This window comes from Pristis pectinata, chromosome 15, assembly GCF_009764475.1.
Source record: "Pristis pectinata isolate sPriPec2 chromosome 15, sPriPec2.1.pri, whole genome shotgun sequence".
Taxonomy (NCBI): domain Eukaryota; kingdom Metazoa; phylum Chordata; class Chondrichthyes; order Rhinopristiformes; family Pristidae; genus Pristis; species Pristis pectinata.
The window spans coordinates 6,319,241-6,337,126 of NC_067419.1; the positions used below are offsets into that span (position 1 = coordinate 6,319,241).

Below are 17,886 nucleotides of genomic sequence, written 5' to 3' on the forward strand. Positions count from 1 at the left end.
TGCACTCTCTTTATGGCTTCCACATCTTTCCTGTAGTGAGGCGACCAGAAATGAGCACAGTACTCCAAGTGGGGTCTGACCAGGGTCCTATATAGCTGCAACATTACCTCTCGGCTCCTAAATTCAACTCCACAATTGATGAAGGACAATACACCATATGCCTTCTTAACCAGAGTCAACCTGTGCAGCTGCTTTGAGCGTCCTATGGACTCGGACCCCAAGATCCCTCTGATCCTCCACACTGCCAAGAGTCCTAACATACTATACTCTGCCATCACACTTGACCTACCGAAATGAACCACTTCACACTTACCTGGGTTGAACTCCATCTGCCACTTCTCAGCCCAGATTTGCATCCTATCTATGTCCAGCTGCATCCCTGACAGCCCTCCATACTACCCACAACACCTCCAACCTTTGTGTCATCCGCAAACTTACTAAACCCATCCCTCCACTTCCTCATCCAGGTCGTTTATAAAAATCACAAAGAGTAAGGGTCCCAGAACAGATCCAAGGTACACCACTGGTCACCGACCTCCGTGCAGAATACGCCCCTTCAACAACCACTCTTAAAACACAATTTAATGAACATATCTTCAGATACTTCATCAAAATCATTTACTAGTTGTGAAGAGTTGAGGTCCCCACATTCATGAAGTCAGCTCACAGCTCTAACAACTTGATCAGTAGGTTTGTTGTTGTCAGGTATGAACACCGGAGATATCAATTTAAGATGGCCATTTCACACCAAGTTATCCATGATCTGTCTGAGTGGCTGAACTGGATTATGAGGCGTTCTAGGTTGCACTGGAGCAATTGTCTATGTGGATTAGATAGCAAACACACCGATTTCTATTGTTCTCGTATCAATTGCTGAGGTACATCAACCAACCAACCTATTACTACAGGATAAACAAACTCGTGCACAGAAGACCCAAGATCAGTTCTCAGGATTTTCTCAGCTGCATCACCAACAATTACTTGCATTGCTAAGAACATCCACCTGTTGTATATATTGCTAATAAATTACCAAGTCCAAGTGACAGGCAACACAAGACTGCATAAAGAATAAAACCAAAGCACTGCAAAATTTTCCAGGAAATATGCCAAAGAAATAAAAATTATACACAAGGGCTTTTATAATCATTGTTAAAGGAAGAGAGTAGCAAAAAAATGAGCCCTTTGGAGGAAGAGCCAAGGGGGGCAAATAAAAGATGGCCAAGATTAAGCAGATGTGTAAATGACTTCAATTCCGATGATATAAATGTACCACAAATTGTGAGAATCAAAGGATTAATGGTGAAAAGGAACCTAGCAGTCATTATCACTAAAATTGCAGGGATGTAGCAACCACCTTTCTCTTATTCGCAACCTTAAAATGACATGCTTTATAATAAAAGTAACAGGTACATATTTAATGGGGAGAGACTCAGTGTGCAGACTTACTGTTCAGTGGAGTTTGAGATTCTGGCTTCTCATCCTCCCACTCCAAGCTCTCTGCTTCATGCAGCACACTGCCCTGCTCATCTGATTGTTCCTCCTCTTCATCTTCACTGCTGTCACTGCACTGTTCCGACTCCATCACTCTGTTCCTGTCATGACTGGAGGATTATAAGAAAACTTTAATAAACTGCAACACAGATTTCATGAATTACAACACAGTGGGTTCCAGGATCATAATTGTGTGGAGTGATCCTTAGAACTGAAGACCCTTCACCCTGGAATATTAATTGTTTCTCTTCCCACAGATGCAGCCTGACCTGCTGACTGTTTCCAGCAATTTCTGTTTTTATTTTAGATTTCCAGCATCTGCAGTTTTTTTTTTGATTTTCATTTACTTGAGGGAACTATTCATCTCAGTTACATGCAAACTCCTAGAATCAAGATAAAACTGGCAAGGATGTTCAAAAGCACAGGTTAGTCAAAGGCTTATTTTGTTTAACAACCAAGCTCATTTTTCAAGATTTGGTAGATTTTGTAGATAAAGGAAAGTTGGTGGGAATGGTATATTAGGATATTTGTTGGCATACTATGGATAATAAAAATAGATGATGGTAAAATAGAGGAAATGTAACAGCACAGACCAGGAGATAAGTGGATGCTGCATGGAATAGTGTACCTAGAACAGAAGGACAGTCATTGATCTCATTTCCTTGAGGGATCTTCTCTCAGTCACCTTCAGCCTCAATCCCCAATCATGTACAGCCTGCTGTCTCCTTCCCAGGATCAACAAGGAGGGTAATTCTGGTAGATTCATTGTTTCAGCCCATTCTTGTCCCAGAAGGTTTCTTCCCATCTTCACTCTATTCTTTCTCTCTTTAGAGTCTCTTCCCAGTCTGGCCCATTGCCACTGACAGTCCAGAGTGAAAATCAGCGAGTTGGGATCTTCGATCCCTCTGTAACTCTACATCTGAGGGCCCTTCACCTTGATTGGAAACCCAGTCAGTCCCCAACCACTATCATCCTGCTTTACGTGGATAAACTCATGAGTTGTGTGGCAACAACCTCACACTCAACATCAGCAAAACCAAGGAATTGATTGTGGACTTCGGGAAGGGGAAGTCAGGAGAACACACACCAGTCCTCATTAAGGAGTCATTGGTGGAAAGGGTGAGCAGCTTCAAGTTCCTGGGCATCAACATCTCAGATGATCAGTCCTGGGCCCAACACATTGATGCAATCATGAAGAAGGTATGCCAACAGCTCTACTTCATTAGGAGTTTGAGGAGATTTGGTATGTCACCAAAGACTCTTGCAAATTTCTACAGATGTATGATGGAGAGCATTCTGACTGGTTGCATCACAGCCTGGTATGGAGGCTCTAACATACATGATCTCAAGAGGCTGCAGAGGGTTGTAGACTCAGCCAGCTACATCACGGGCAAAACCCTCCCCACCAATGAGGACATCTTCAAGAGGTGGCGCCTCAAGAAGGTGGCATCCATCATTAAGAACCCTCACCATTGGGACATGCCCTCTTCTCATTACTACCATCAGGGAGGTGGTACAGGAGCCTGAAGACCCACACCCAACAATTCAGGAGCAGCTTCTTCCCCTCCGTCATCAGATTTCTGAACAGTCCATGAACACTACCTCATTGTTCCTTTATTTTTGTACTATTTATTTTGTAATTTATAGGCCTTTGCACTGTACTGCTGCCACAAAACAGCAAACTTCACGTCATACAAGACAGTGATAATAAGCTGATTCTCAGTCCCATTTTGAGTAGCTACTTAGCACCACGCACTTTCTCCAAATCAAAGATGAAACTGGTGCACCCAGAACACGAGGTACATGGGCACCTGTGTACTGTCAGTGTGGGATGCATGCAACAGTCCTTGTTTCATTTATACTCAGGTCCCCTCCCTCACCTCTTCTTCTAGCACATTGATATCTTGCTGGTTCTGCTTCCTGCTCTCATACAAAATTCAGAAGTTTAATTACCTACTCTTTGCCTGCTTCCACCCTGCTCTCATTCTTAGTTGGTTTACCTCTGCTCTTCCCTTTCTTTTCCTGACTTTTTATCCCCAGTTGAGGAGACGTGTTAGAAACCAATATCCATTAAAGCCCACCTTCTCCCACAATTACCTCATGTAAACTAAGTCCCACTGTTCTTCCTGCAAGGATTCCATTCCACTTTCCCAGTTTCTCTATCTCCATATCTGTTCTGATGACAATATTTTCCATACAACATTTTCCAAGGCTGTTTTTGTTTCTTAACGTGCCCTCCGACTATTGCTAGGGCTCCCAACCACATCCATTCCATTCCCTGCTCTTCCACTCTCAGTCCCATTGCTTCCAACCACAGCAAGGTTCTCACCTTCCACCAGACCAGCCCCCACCTTCAGTGAATCATCCAGCGTAATTTCTGCCATGTTCAACAAGACACCACTACTAGACACACTGTACCTTCAGCTTTCCAAGGGAACTATGTCCTCTGCAGCTTTCTGGTTCACTCTTCCACATCCATCAATCCACACTCCTTTCCATTGGCACCTGCCCATACAAGCATAAAAGATGCAACATCTGCCCTTTTACCCCTTTCCTTTTGATCATCCAGGAACCTTGCTGGTGAAGCAACAGTCATTTACTCGTCACCCAATTTAATGTATTGTAATTTGGTACTCACAATGTGGTCTGCTGAAAACAAAACAAATGCAGACTGGCAGACCAGAGTTCAGTGTACAAGGATGACCTTGAGCTCCCATTTGCCTGTCACTTTAATCTTTTCCATTCCCAAAGACTTGCGTCTTTGGCCTCAACAAAGCCCACCATAAGCTCGAGAAACAGCAATCTCATCTTCTGTCTGGCATGTTCTGTCATCTGTTTCTCCTAGTCTCCAACTTATCACAGACATCCCCCTTACAAAGTATAAGATATATAGGACTCGGGGGAAGGTGTTGGTGGGATTGGTTTTGGATTATAGATGGCTGGGCACAATACACCACATAGCTCCTTTGTGCTTTGAAGATCCACAGCTCTCTTAAGTGATCCTTTTTTAGCCTCTTTCCTTAGATCAGCCAATGATCAGTGCACCCACAAACAGTGGAGAACAAAGACAGAACAAAAATTCTGGCCTATTTCTGATGCTACCTGTAAAATTCAAAATGATAGCACATACCTAATGATCCTTCCTTTTGACAGCACCAACTGCAAGTTATTATCACTGCGGACTTTCTCAGCTGTAGTTGAAGACGGTGGTGAGGTCCCATTGACTTTGACTCTCAATGTGGAGCTAGACATATTATCCTGTTAACACATTCACAGGAGCATGAGTAGAAGAATTTTTTTGCCAGTTCATCGCTATTTAAGCGCACAGTTAAATCCACCTACCTCACTCCATTGAGCTGTTTCCATCTTCTTCAATACCTGCTGGGTGTGAAGCTCCAGAATATCCAGGTTTGAGTGCATCTTGTTTGAAGGGTCTCTCAGTCTCCTGCATTTCCTCTTACTAGGGTTAACACTTAAGGAACAACTCTTGTCCTGAGGGATGCGTGCAACCGGCACTGCAGGCACAATTCCCTGAGATTTCACAGGTTTATTTCCAATGCTCATCTCCTGCAAATACACAGGGAAAGTTTCATACTAAATAACTGAAGGACTTCTACCTTCTGTGTGCATATTAAGGCTCAGTATCAGCCAAAGTATACGGATTCAAAGATTCACACCCATCTGTTGACCAGACACACATGACCAGATCAAACCAAACTTTTGATTTTATGCAGTGGTCAACAGAAAAAGGAACAGTTCTGACTCTAATCCCTCCGAACACTTGATGGTACCTGATGCAGTTTCAGATCACAGGAGAACTAAACGTTGCAGGAGGGTGAGCTTGGGTTTTATTTTGGCACTGTAATACAATTAACACAGGCCAGGTTAGCAATCAAATGGCAAGGTCATTTTGTTTTTTTTTAAAAAGTGCAATTTTCAACTTTGCACTGTATAAAATAATCACTGTTGTACAAAATAATTAGGATTTGGATATTTTAAATATAAAAAAGGTACATAAATCTAACTCTTGATTAAGAATCTATGCACAGTGTTTTAGCAAAGGTTCTTTTTCTTAAAAGATTTTTACACTCTGCAACAGTTTTTTTTAAAAAAAGGGTCTGGTACTAATATGAATTATCAACCATTAGGGACAGAATAATATCCGACCAATTGGCTGGAGTGTTCAAGGACATCTTCAACCCCCCACTGCTGCTGTTTGAGGTTCCCACCTGCTTCAAAAGGGCAGCGATCATACCGGTGCCCAAGAAGAACAGGGTGAGCTGCCTTAACGACTATTGCCTGGTAGCACTCACATCTACCATAATGCACCTAGACAACTGCAAAACATACATCAGGGTGCTGTTTATCAATTACAGCTTGGTGTTCAACACCATCATCCCCCAGTACTAATCACCAAGCTTCAAAAACTTGGGCCTCTACCTCCCTCTGCAACTGGATCCTCGACTTCCATATCGGGAGACCATAGTCAATGCGGATCTGTAATAACATCTCCTCCTCGCTTACAATCAACACAGGTGCATCACAAGGCTGCGTGCTTAGCCCACTGCTCCACTCTCTCTACCCTCATGACTGTGTGGCTAAGCACAGCTCAAACACCATCTATAAGTTCACTGATGACACCACTGTTGGCAGAATCTAAGGTGATCATGAGGAGACATACAGGAGTGAGATAGATCAGCTGGTTGAGTGGTGTCACAACAACAACCTCACACTCAACGTCAGCAAGATCACGGAATTGATTGTGGTCTTCAAGAAGGGGAAGTTGGGAGAACACACATCATTGAGGGGGTCAACGGCAGAAAGGGGGAGCAGCTTCAAGTTCCCGGGCGTCAATATCTCGGAGGACCTATTCTGGGGCCAATGCATTGATGCAACCATGAAAAAGGCATGGTGTGAGGAGTTTCTACAGAGGTATGGTGGAGAGCATTCTGACTGGTTGCATCACAGCCTGGTACGGAGGGTCCAATGCACAGGATCACAAGAGGCTACATAGGGTTGTAGACTCAGCCAGTTCCATCACGGACACAACCCTCCCCACCATCGAGGACATCTTCAAGAGGCAGTGCCTTAAGAAGGCAGCACCCATCACTAAGGGCACTCACCATCTGGGACATGTCCTCTTCCCGTTACTTGAGCCTGAAGACCCACACTCAATTCAGAAACAGCTTCTTCCCTTCAGCCATCAAATTATGAATGGTCCATGAACTTTACTTCATTTTTTTTGCACTATTTATTTATCGTTGTAATTTATAGTGATTTTGTGTCTTTGCATTGTACTGCTGCCGCAAAACAACAAATTTCACGTCATCTGTCAGTGATAATCTGATTCTGAATAATTCAATTATTCAAGCTTTCTTCATAGGTGATTATTCTGAATCATAACCAAGATCACGCAAAAGCAGTTGAATTGTTCACCCTCCTCTACCCATTTCTTCCTTCAGGGTCCAGATGTGGTTGATGCAGGACTGGCCCATTTCTCTCTCATGCTTGATATGCCAATTCTTGCTGCAGTATTTATATAGAACAGGGAATCAGCTCGTAGTGAGGTCAGCTGCCCTCCAGTACCTCTTCCATACAGAGTTTAGATGTTTGGGCATGGAATGAATGAACCAAGATGACTAATCCTAATCCTGCTTGCATCCACATCAAATCCCTCTCTCACAAACGTGCAAGGATTACAGATGGAAATCAGAAGCAACAAAAGCAGGTTGATTTCTCCTCCCATTTGTCTCAGCCACACGAGTTCAGAAGTATCGCAGCTGCTGCCTCAGGTGACGCAAGATTCAGACGTGCCCTGAACATGGAAGCTTCTGGTCTGTACATCTCAGCCACCCAATAAACCATATATTACTGATAGGTGGCAGCAGCACTGTGGTGAACAGCTTTAACTGCAAGTTCAGACACACATGTATATTTAATATGGATGGGTGCTGTAAGACTACGAGAAGTACCCAACTTGCCCAGCCAGTGAATCTGTAAATATGCTCGACCTCTGGACACTGCATACTGTGCAACAGGAAAGCACAAACCTGCTGAGATTGCCCTCCTTTTACACTGGACAATTTGCTAATGGGTATCCCAGGTTAAACCCAGTGCAGAATCCACAAGCTCATTCATTTCAATGGATGGTTTACAGCTGAGGAAAGTAGGTAGATTATAACTTTTTTATTGGTTGTTTTGCAGAATGTTTTTAATTATAAAAAAGTTTTGTGCATTTACGATGATTTTTTTAAAAAAAAAATACAATTTTTTTTCCCACTATGTTTCTGAATTCTTGGATTTCAAAAGATTGACAGCTGCAATAGATAGCTGAGCGAGCATCATAGAAGTTCTGAGTTTCACAGGTGCACAGTATGCAGTGTCCAGAGGTCGAGCATATTTACAGATTCACTGGCTGAGGTCTGTGAGCAAGTTGGGTGCCTCTCAGTCTTACAGCACCCATCCATATGGGTAAAAGGGTGTTAGATACACGTGTGTCTGAACTTGTAGTTAAAGCTGTTCACCACAGTGCTGCTGCCACCTATCAGTAATATTTGGTTTATTAGGTGGCTGAGATGTACAGACCAGAAATTTCCACATTCAGGGCATGTCTGAATCTTGCATCATCTGAAGCAGCAGCTGTGATACTTCTGAACTCGTGTGGCTGAGATAAATGGGAGGAGAAATCAACCCGTTTTTGCTGCTTCTGATTTCCATCTGTAATACTTGCACGTTTGAGAGAGAGGGATTTGTTCTAGCCTGCCCACATAACCTGATAATACTGGCAAGTCCCCACCAGATGGGTTCTGTACATAATCAGCCAACAAGTTCATATTCCAAGAAGGTAAAGGCAAAAGGAAATCTGAGCAGTGAATGCAAGGGACAAAATTGGGACAACCTAATCAACAAATTTATCTCCACCTTTATGTCAATGAAACAAAATGGAGTTGATAAGATGTTTCACAGAGCTATCTTTGTGCCTTAATGGGTTATGATACCAAGAAAGGACATTTTAAAATAGTAAAAGCAGCCAAACCCAACCCTCCAAAAGGTTTACTGCATTTGTCCTTTCTGCTGATTGCAATCGGTGCTCAGACAGGTCCAAGAAATAAATGATTTTACCTCCACAAAGCGAACTTCTTTGCTGAGTTCCTTAATAAGATGCCCTGGTCTGATATGATCTGGAAGCTCAGATGCGCGGCCAATAAACCCCTGGAATCAAAACAAGCATTAAATGTTCAAGAAACAACAAAAAATAAATAAATCAGTACAGTAATACAATACTATAACAGAAACACTGAAAGCACAATGACAGGTAAAAGAAAACCATATTGCCTCTTTTACTTAAGTGAACACGAGAAATAGCCCTACCGTTCTTTTAGTAACTCTTCTCAGATCATGGCTTCTGTTGCATTATGTTGTCTGATCCCCATGTTTGGTTCCCTCCCTCGTGTTTGAAAACCTACAGTCTTGGCGTTAAAGGCAGTCAGCGACTTAGCGTATAGCTCTTCATGGTAGACCCCAAGGATTTGCAACCTTTTGTTAAAAGGCATTTCTGTCAAATTCTCAAATGGCAATCCCTTATCCTGAGATTATGCCACTGGTTCTAGTTTGGCCAGCTGGAAGTAACAGCATCTCAGTATCTGCTCTACCATTCCCACAGAATGTTGTAAGCCACATTGGATCTGGAGATGATATTGTCCAGAAGGTTCTTTGGAAGTCAAGAACGAGACACAAATCTTAAGGTTACAACTGTTTCATTAGATGTTCATCGTAGTACAGGTCAGACAGTGTCAGCTTAGAACAGCAAGGCAGAAGTAATGAGAGGTAACAAAGGACTGGACCTCATGTTCCCCCTTTATACTGCAAACTAGTTTGAGCTGGTTAGACAAGGACAAGGACAGTCTAGATTTACACTGCCATGATGTCTCAGGCTTACAGACAAAAAAATCTACTAAAAATTTACAGACAAGCATGTGATTATACAAACATCCAAGCAAGCATAAAGTTAAACCACAAGACAAATAACAATCTAAGTAGCAATTTAGACCCTAATCCAACAGCCACAAATCACCTATTACACATCTAAACATGAATGAGCATAGGGAAGGCTTTCTCTGTCTTTGCTCCAGGTCCAACACCTCTGAGCTAAATAGCACACTCAGTTCCAAAGAGAGTAACTGCCCTTGACACTAAGGTAGTAGTTGGTCAAAGGCAACAGCAAGCAACCCTGGTCAAACACTCCAGCTGCAGGAGTTTCTCGGGGTAGTTCCCAAGCCCATCCATCTGCTGATGAAGGGTCAATGACCTGGAGTATTGATTCCGTTTCCCTCTCCACACATGCTGCCTGACCTGCTGATCATTTCCAGCCCTCCATTTCAGATTCTCAGCAGCTACAGATATTTTTTTCATTGACCTTCTTTCCATCAGAAGGTTGGAAGTGTTGAAGTTCACTACTGATTGCACTATGTTCGATTCCACAGAAAATGAACAGGCTCATGCCCATCTGCAGCAAGATCTTGTCAACACTCAGCCACTCTGGTAAATGGCAGCTTGCATTCTTGTGACACAGACCAGGAAATGACTCCCTCCAACGTCGCCCACTCCTGGTTATGGTAATGTCACTAAAAGTTAAGTCCCTCACTGTCAACAGTCCAGAGTTACCACTGACCAAAAAACCACAGGAGCAGCTATAAATACTATGGCTGGAGGAACTAGATTTCTTGTGACTTACGACACAGTTCTCCAGTTCCCAAAGCCCTTTTAACACGTGCAGGGCACAAGTCAGAACTGTAGTAGAATATCCTCCGCTTGGTTTTGAATGCAGCTCCAAGAATTTTCATGTTATCCAGGACAACACTGTCTGCTTGACAGCACCCCCATCAAGACACTAAACATTCATAGAATCAAAGATTCTATGTTCATGCTGACCTTTTTGCCTATCTACACAAATCCTATTTGCTGACATTGGGACCATATCCCTCCATACCTTGCCTATTTAAGTGTCTCTAATAAATGCCTTTTAAATGTAGCATTTGTATCGGATTCTACCACCACCTCTAGCAGTGAGTTCCAGATATCAACCACACACACAACCTTCAGATCCCCTTTGAAACTCCTTCCCCTCATCTTAAACCTATGCCCTTGTTTCTGAGGTGGAAAAGATTTTGACCATCTACCCTACCTATACCTCTCAATCTTACATTCTTCTGTCAGGAGAACCCTCAGCCTCTTTCGATCCAGGGAAAGCAAGTCCAGCCTATCCCTTCTCTCCCCATAACTAAAGTCCTCCAATCCAGCAATGTCCTATTGAATCTCCTCTGCACCCTCTCCAGTGCAATTACATCCTTCCTAAAGTGTGGCAACCAGAACTGCACAAAGTACTCCAACTGTGGCGTAACAGTTCCCTGCCCCAATCTACGAAGGCAAGAGTGGCATATACCTTCTTCACCACCCAATCGATCTGTGTTGCATCTTTCAGGGAACTATGGACTTGAACCCCAAGGTCCCTCTGTCCTTATCCTTTATTGTCTATGTCCAACCTCTATTCGACTTGCCAAAATGCAACACCTCACATTTGTTGGGATGAAATTCCATCTGCCAACACTCTGCCCCACATTCCATCTGATCCAAATCCTGCTGCTGCCTTAAGTAACCTTCCTCGTCATCCACAATACCACCAATTTTTGTGCCATTTGCAAACTTGCTGTTCGTACCTCCTACATTTACATCCAATCCTTTAACATAAATCACAAACAAGGGTCCCAGCACCGATCCTTGTGGTATACCACTGATAATTTTCTCTGCCACTGGTGCACCTTGGCCCCAGTATGCACTACTTACAAAACAGACTGCTATTTCTCACCTATGTTACTCTGTCAGCACCTCCCAAACTAGCAACCTCTACCATCAAGGAGGTCAAGGGCAGCATATGCACAAGAACAAAATACCTACAGGGTCCCTTCCAAGGCAGATACCAGACCTGACAAAACATCAGCATTACTTCATCGTCACTGGGTCTAAATCCTACAACTCCCCGCCTAACAGCATTGCCCAAGTACCTTCACTAGAAGGGCAGTGGTAAATCAGGACGGCAGCTCACCACCTTCCTGAAGGCAGTTAAGGGATGGAGTGTAGTGGGTCCCCACTACTCTGACTCCAAATACATCTTTGTTTAGGTATAAAGACCAAAACTACACACAATTCCCCAAGAAAGTCTCAAAGCCCTGTACAATCCCAGTAAGGTTTGCTTTTGCATTTCAACCCCTTAGAAATGAAGGCCAACAAGCTCATTTCCTGCATGTCATGAACTAGTGCACAAGACCTTAAACTTCAATATTTACTATTTTCTGGATGTTCATAAAGCACTTTTTAAAAATTCTTTTCAGTTTCCACCTTCATGCCCACTCACTTCCTGACAATATTGCAAATTCTTTCCACTGTCTTAGCTCATTTTCCCCAGCCAGTTTCACAACAGCAATAAACTTGGATAAAAGGAGACAGTAACACACCCATTATTCATGCAAGTCATGACGGCAAAGGGCCAAATCCTGATCCCCGTGGCACCCCACTTTTAACAGCCTGCCAAACTGAAATTACCTGCATAACAGAATAGAGAAAAACTATCCTATTAACTTTAAATACCTTAAACTCAATTTAATTACAATTTTCAGTCACTGAGGGAATGCAATCCTAGTCTATACAATCCATTCTTATTTAGTCATTTGGCACTCTACTGATCAGCTCAAACCACACTCAAATCCCATACTTTAGAGTACACAATCCAGGCTGACTTTCCAGTGCAGCACCTGGGAAAGCAGTTTTGTGGAGATGCCTTATTTCAAAAATGCAGCATTGAACTGACACTCCCATCTGTTTTATGAAACTAGGCATTTGAATGTCTCAGCAAAACTTCACAGCCTGCACCGTCCCACTGGCCTTTTATTTCAACCAGCTTTCCAATACCTGATCAAACTCAAGTCTTTATGCGAAAGCTGTCATGGCAAATTTACATGCAAATTTATTTGGAAACACAGCCTATTGAAAATCTCATCCTGTATTCACGCACTTAAAGAATCAATCAAACATGTTTATAAAACCCATTACCTCCTTCTGAATCCAGCACTTAAGTGAAGGGATGAGCGACTTGACTCCTTGCACCAGGTACTCTTGTGGCTGACAGCCGTCTTCCCTCATTTCTGAGCACAGAAACAAAATTGAAATTCAACTTTAATTCACAAGGTCCACTGTAGCCAATCATGGTTAAACAATGGATGATTTGAAGCAAAAGAGTGAATAGAAATAACACAGCATACATTAATTTTCAAATATACAATAGCCCCCATTAATGACTAAATCGTTACAATTTTAAATCCCTCAGATTGTTTAACCATATTTGTTCTAACAAAAGGTAACCCAGATTCTCTATATGTAATAACTGGAGCTTATCGCACCCTCGATCGACAGTACTGTTTCTGAATCTCTCTTGCAACTTTCCGTGGCCTTGATAAATTTGCAAAAATAAAACCCACAAAACTGTAATCTAAATCAATGAATTTTCAGTTTAGCAGTTCCTTTTTGCTATTGAATCTTTGACCCCATTTCTAAAACTTCAGATCCCACAAAAACCTTGAAAGCTCTTTATGTGCATTATCATTTAAAAAACTTCACGATTTAGTGTATCCAAATTCCATACAAATGCCAGTGACTACCAGCTCTCTCACCACCTCTCTGGATCCCTCCACAATGTCCTATTCACCACATTTACATTGAATGAACAGGAATTTCATCCAATACATGAAAGAATTTTGGTTTTCACCAAACACTCCACATTTAACAGTTGACAAGCCCATCAAAAATTCACCCAACTTGGTTGGAAATGATACAACTGCCTTGGTGCAGCAGCAGAAATAAAGGCTTCGTGAATCCACAACTAGAACAGACTAGCAATGCCCTATCACTTGTTGCATCACTGAAGTGAACGGAGTACGTAACTGTTCAATCCTCATTTGCTTCCCCTACCTTTTAGGGTTTCCCGAAGGCTGTTTGCCACATACCAACAAATTGCCTCAAAGTACGGAAACTTGAAAAGCTCTGGAGTCTTTAATCGCTTCTCCATCTCATATATCCTGGAATCGAAAGTAAGGGTGAGATATTATTCTATTGCACTGATTGCTTCAGCTTACTTTGGAGTGGAGAGAATGGAAGAACAGGGCTGTACATCAGCCTGTCCAGTAATATTTTGCTTTGTTAGAATGCCATCCCAGAACCAGATTGTTGCTCTGAATATTCCAGTGCCTGTGTTGGGAGGGGGTTTGAAGGTTCAGAGATTGAGTAACGTTAATGCACTGATCTTAAAAAGCAGCTGCTCCTCTCTGCAGAGCTGCAAAAAAAAATGCCCATCTCATGGTGCAACATGGACCAATTGTTAATACAACCAGAGTCTTCGGGGAGAATTTTAAACAGAAGGGCCTGTGTGTGGCTGGGCAGGGAGAGAAGTGTGGTGTGGGAATAGGGAGTGGTGGTTAGAACAAAGTTACAAGCTCAAAAAGCAAATGACTACAGAGAATCTGGAACAGCAGAACACGTTGGAGCCATTCAGCAGCTCAGGGAAAACTGTGGAGACAGGCACACATTCAACAGTTCAGGTTGATTACCATTCCGAGCTGGGAATTGTTTAAAAAAAACATGTTTTAAGTTGCAGAGAAGGGGGAAGGGTAGAGAAAAGAAAGAGAATGAGTTGTGATAGTGTAGAGCCCAGAGATTGAATGACACAAATAATGGTGCAGGTGGAGTAATCACACCTAAAGGAGATGTAAAAAGGGAGATGGATGAGAACAGAGATAATTGTTTTTGGTTTATTATTGTTACATGTACCGAGATACAGTGAAAAGCTTTTGTATGCGTGCCATCCAGACAGATCATTCCAGACACAAGTACATCCAAGTAGTACAAAAGGAAAACAATAACAGAATATAGAATAAAGTTAGAGAGAGTGCAGTGTAGGTAGACAAATGCAAGGGCCACTGCGAGGTAGATTGAGAGGTCAAGGGGTCATCTTTATCATACAAGAGGTCTGTTCAACAGTCTTATAACAGCGGGATAGAAGCTGCCCTTGAGCCCGGTGGTACGTGTTCCCAAGCTTTTATATCTCTGCCTGATTTGGGGGGGGGGGGGAAGGAGAGAAGAGACCAATGACTGGGAGGGGTGGGGTCATTGATTATGTTGGCTGCTTTCCCAAAACAGCAGGAAGTGTACACAGTCCATGGAGGAGAGGCTGGTTTCTGTGATAGACTGGGCTGTGTTCAATTTTTCCTCTCTCCCCAGATGATTTTTTTTGACCCGACCTGTTGGTATTTCCATCGATGGCTGTATTCTACGTCAGTCTAAGCACTTTTCTTCTTTCTCTCCTCTGCTGCCACCTCCTTCCATTTACACCTCTCAGTTATGATTACCAAGCCCAAACCACCCTCTCATCCAAACTCACAGCCATTTAGTCTTTCTTGGTCTCCCCCATCACATTTATTCCCTTTATTCTCTTCACCCCTCACCTTTTCTACAACATGAAATATGCTCTTTTCCAACTTCTATTAGATGTGATGAAAGATTAAACTCTGTTGTGTTTGATGGTTAAAGAGTTCAAGATTAAGTCTAAGATTTAAAATGCCAAGGCATTTGCACAGCAGACCAAGTGAATGCAGCTGTTCTTAGCAACCTACAGATATGAGCATTTATAAGAGAGTGTCAGTTCAACAAAACAGCATGTTTTACAGAGTGCATGGGAATGGAATTATTGATAAATGACAAGATTAGATTTATCTGATCTGTCTAAAAGGGAAGACATGCTTTTCACATTATTAACCCTGTTTTAGCCAGAATCTTAGCATAAATTAGTGGCATATCACAGTTTCAGAAAAAGAAACTCAAGGCCTGTAAGTGGATGAACAAGAATGTCAGAAATATCAGTTGTAGACCATCAGCCCTTCATGGCTGCTCCACTGTTCAATTAGATCATGGCTCATCCTTTAGCTCAGTTGCATATTCCTCCCCCATCCTTATTCCTCTCAATTCCCTTAATATCAAGACATCACTCTTTCTCGAGTCCTAATCACCAATTTCAATTTAGAGGACTAAAGCAACCTAACCTCTCCTTTTGGTCTCGCGGGAAAGAAATGAATACCTGGGACTCACTGACATGCCTGTTCTTTAACCCAATACAGGTAATACAACTTCAAGTTTGTTTTCGTGTTGTAAACTGTCACCTTAATACCAGCAAGTATTAATTTTGTGTGGGCAAATAAAACGAACCGCTCTTTAAAACACTGATCAGAATCAGGTTTATTATCACTGACATTTGTTGTGAAATTTGTTGTTTTGTGGCAGCAGTACAGTGCAAAACACAAAGACATGAAAATTACTACAAGTTACAAAAATAAATAAATAGTGCAATAGAGGAATAATGAGGTAGTGTTCATGGACCATTCAGGAATCTGATGGCGGAGGGGAAGAAGCTTTTCCTGAAACGTTGAGTGTGGGTCTTCAGGCTCCTGTACCTCCTCCCCAATGGTAGTAACATGAAGAGGGCATGTCCCAGGTGGTGAGGGTCCTTAATGATGGATGCCACCTTCTTGAAGCACCACCTCTTGAAGGTGTCCTCGATGGCGGGGAGGGTTGTGTTTGTGATGGAGCTGGCTGAGTCTACAACCCACTGCAACCTATTTCAATCCTGCACATTGGAGCCTCCGTACCAGGCAGTGATGCAACCAGTCAGAATGCTCTCCACTGTACATCTGTAGAAATTTGGAGGAGTTTTTGGTGACATACCAAATCTCCTCTAACTCCTAATGAAGTAGAGCCGGTGGCATGCCTTCTTTGTGGGAAGGCACAGTAGTGTAGCAGTTAGCGTAATGCTATTACGGCACCATTGACCCGGGTTCAATTCCCACTGCTGTCTGTAAGGAGTTTGTACGTTCTCCCCATGACTGTGTGGGTTTCCTCCCACATTTCAAAGACGTACGGGTTAGGAAGTTGTGGACATGCTATGTTGGCACCTGAAGTGTGGCGACACTTGCAGGCTGCCCCAGAACACTACGCAAAAGATGCATTTCACTGTGTTTCAATGTACATATGACTAATAAAGAAATCTCATCTAATAATTCCTTCAATGTGTTAGCCTCTAGACAGATCCTCTGAATTGCTGACGTCCAGGAACTTGAAATTGCTCACCCTTTCCACCAATGACTCCTCAATGAGGACTGGTGTGTGTTCTCCTGACTTCCCCTTCCTGAAGTCCACAATCAATTCCTTGGCCTTGCTGACATTGAGTGAGAGGTTGTTGTTGAGACACTGCTCAACCAGCCGAGCTATCTTACTCCTGTACGCCTCCTCAGCGCCATCTGAGGTTCTGCCAATAGCAATGTTGTCATTGGCGATTTTATAGATGGCATTTCAGCTGTGCCTAGCCACACAGTCATAAGTGTAGAGAGAGTAGAGCAGTGGGATAAGCATGCATCCTTGAGGCACACTTGTGTTGACTGTCAGTGAGGAGGCAATGTTCCATGCTGATTGTGGTCTCCTGGTGCCATGCAAGATTTTAATCAAAGATCTCAAACTTACAGACAGCCCCACCAGGATGGTGACACTACAACATGTTGTTTAACACTTAGCTATATAAAACCTTAGATGGATTTTGGTTAGCACATTCCTGGGGAGAACCTCAGAAGGGAGCATACACAACTACTAGTTCAATGGCAGTTCAAGACTCTACAACTCGCTGAAGGAAATATACTGAGATCACCAAGGCGCCAGCACAAGTAATGAGAGCATGATAAATTTCATACAACAGTGATAAGCTTTCACACAGTAGTGATAAGGCAGTGAAACAGTTATGAGCTATAGATAATTTGAAGAATGTTACACACCAGTGCTCAGAGAAGTGATTCAAATCACAATGAAATGCAAGGAGAGGGAAGATAGAAAAACAACTCCAATCAGATAAGAAAAGCAGCAGAAAGAACCACAAGCAAATGTTGACACAGAATCACTGTAAATTTTACATTGCAACAACAAAATAGTAATTTAAGGAGCTGCTGTGCTGGCAGCAGGGAGACAGGAGAGGAGTTCTTGAACTGAAGTGAGAATGTAATAGAGTGAAAATAATTGAAAGATGTGAGGGATGCTCTCAAGGAAACTATCTACTATCCAACAAGGAGGACCACACAAAATGCATTTCTGAGCTGCAGCGAAGGGTTAGGACAGCAGAATACAGTACTAAGTGCTGGCATGAGTGTGGATGAGATAGATTGATTGGAAGATCAGAATTTGAGAGATTTTTCATCAGGCTGATGAAACTTGAAACAAACTTGACGGGAAAGGTACTCAAAGAATCATCCATCA

The 17,886-nt window shown here is 42.6% G+C and overlaps 1 protein-coding gene across 5 annotated transcripts in view; it reads right to left on the reverse strand.

Moving 5' to 3' along the window:
• The window catches only part of LOC127578313 (lysine-specific demethylase 7B-like), an 85,711-nt gene that overhangs the window by 28,064 nt on the left and 39,761 nt on the right, over positions 1–17,886 (reverse strand). For all 5 annotated transcript variants that reach the window (XM_052030202.1, XM_052030200.1, XM_052030201.1 and 2 more), the window contains exons 9-14: positions 13,513–13,619; positions 12,598–12,689; positions 8,614–8,703; positions 4,834–5,058; positions 4,622–4,749; positions 1,447–1,601 (exon numbers count right to left, since the gene is read on the reverse strand). In XM_052030202.1, the coding sequence (XP_051886162.1) occupies positions 1,447–1,601; positions 4,622–4,749; positions 4,834–5,058; positions 8,614–8,703; positions 12,598–12,689; positions 13,513–13,619 (797 nt within the window). The remainder of the gene's footprint in view (positions 1–1,446; positions 1,602–4,621; positions 4,750–4,833; positions 5,059–8,613; positions 8,704–12,597; positions 12,690–13,512; positions 13,620–17,886) is intronic.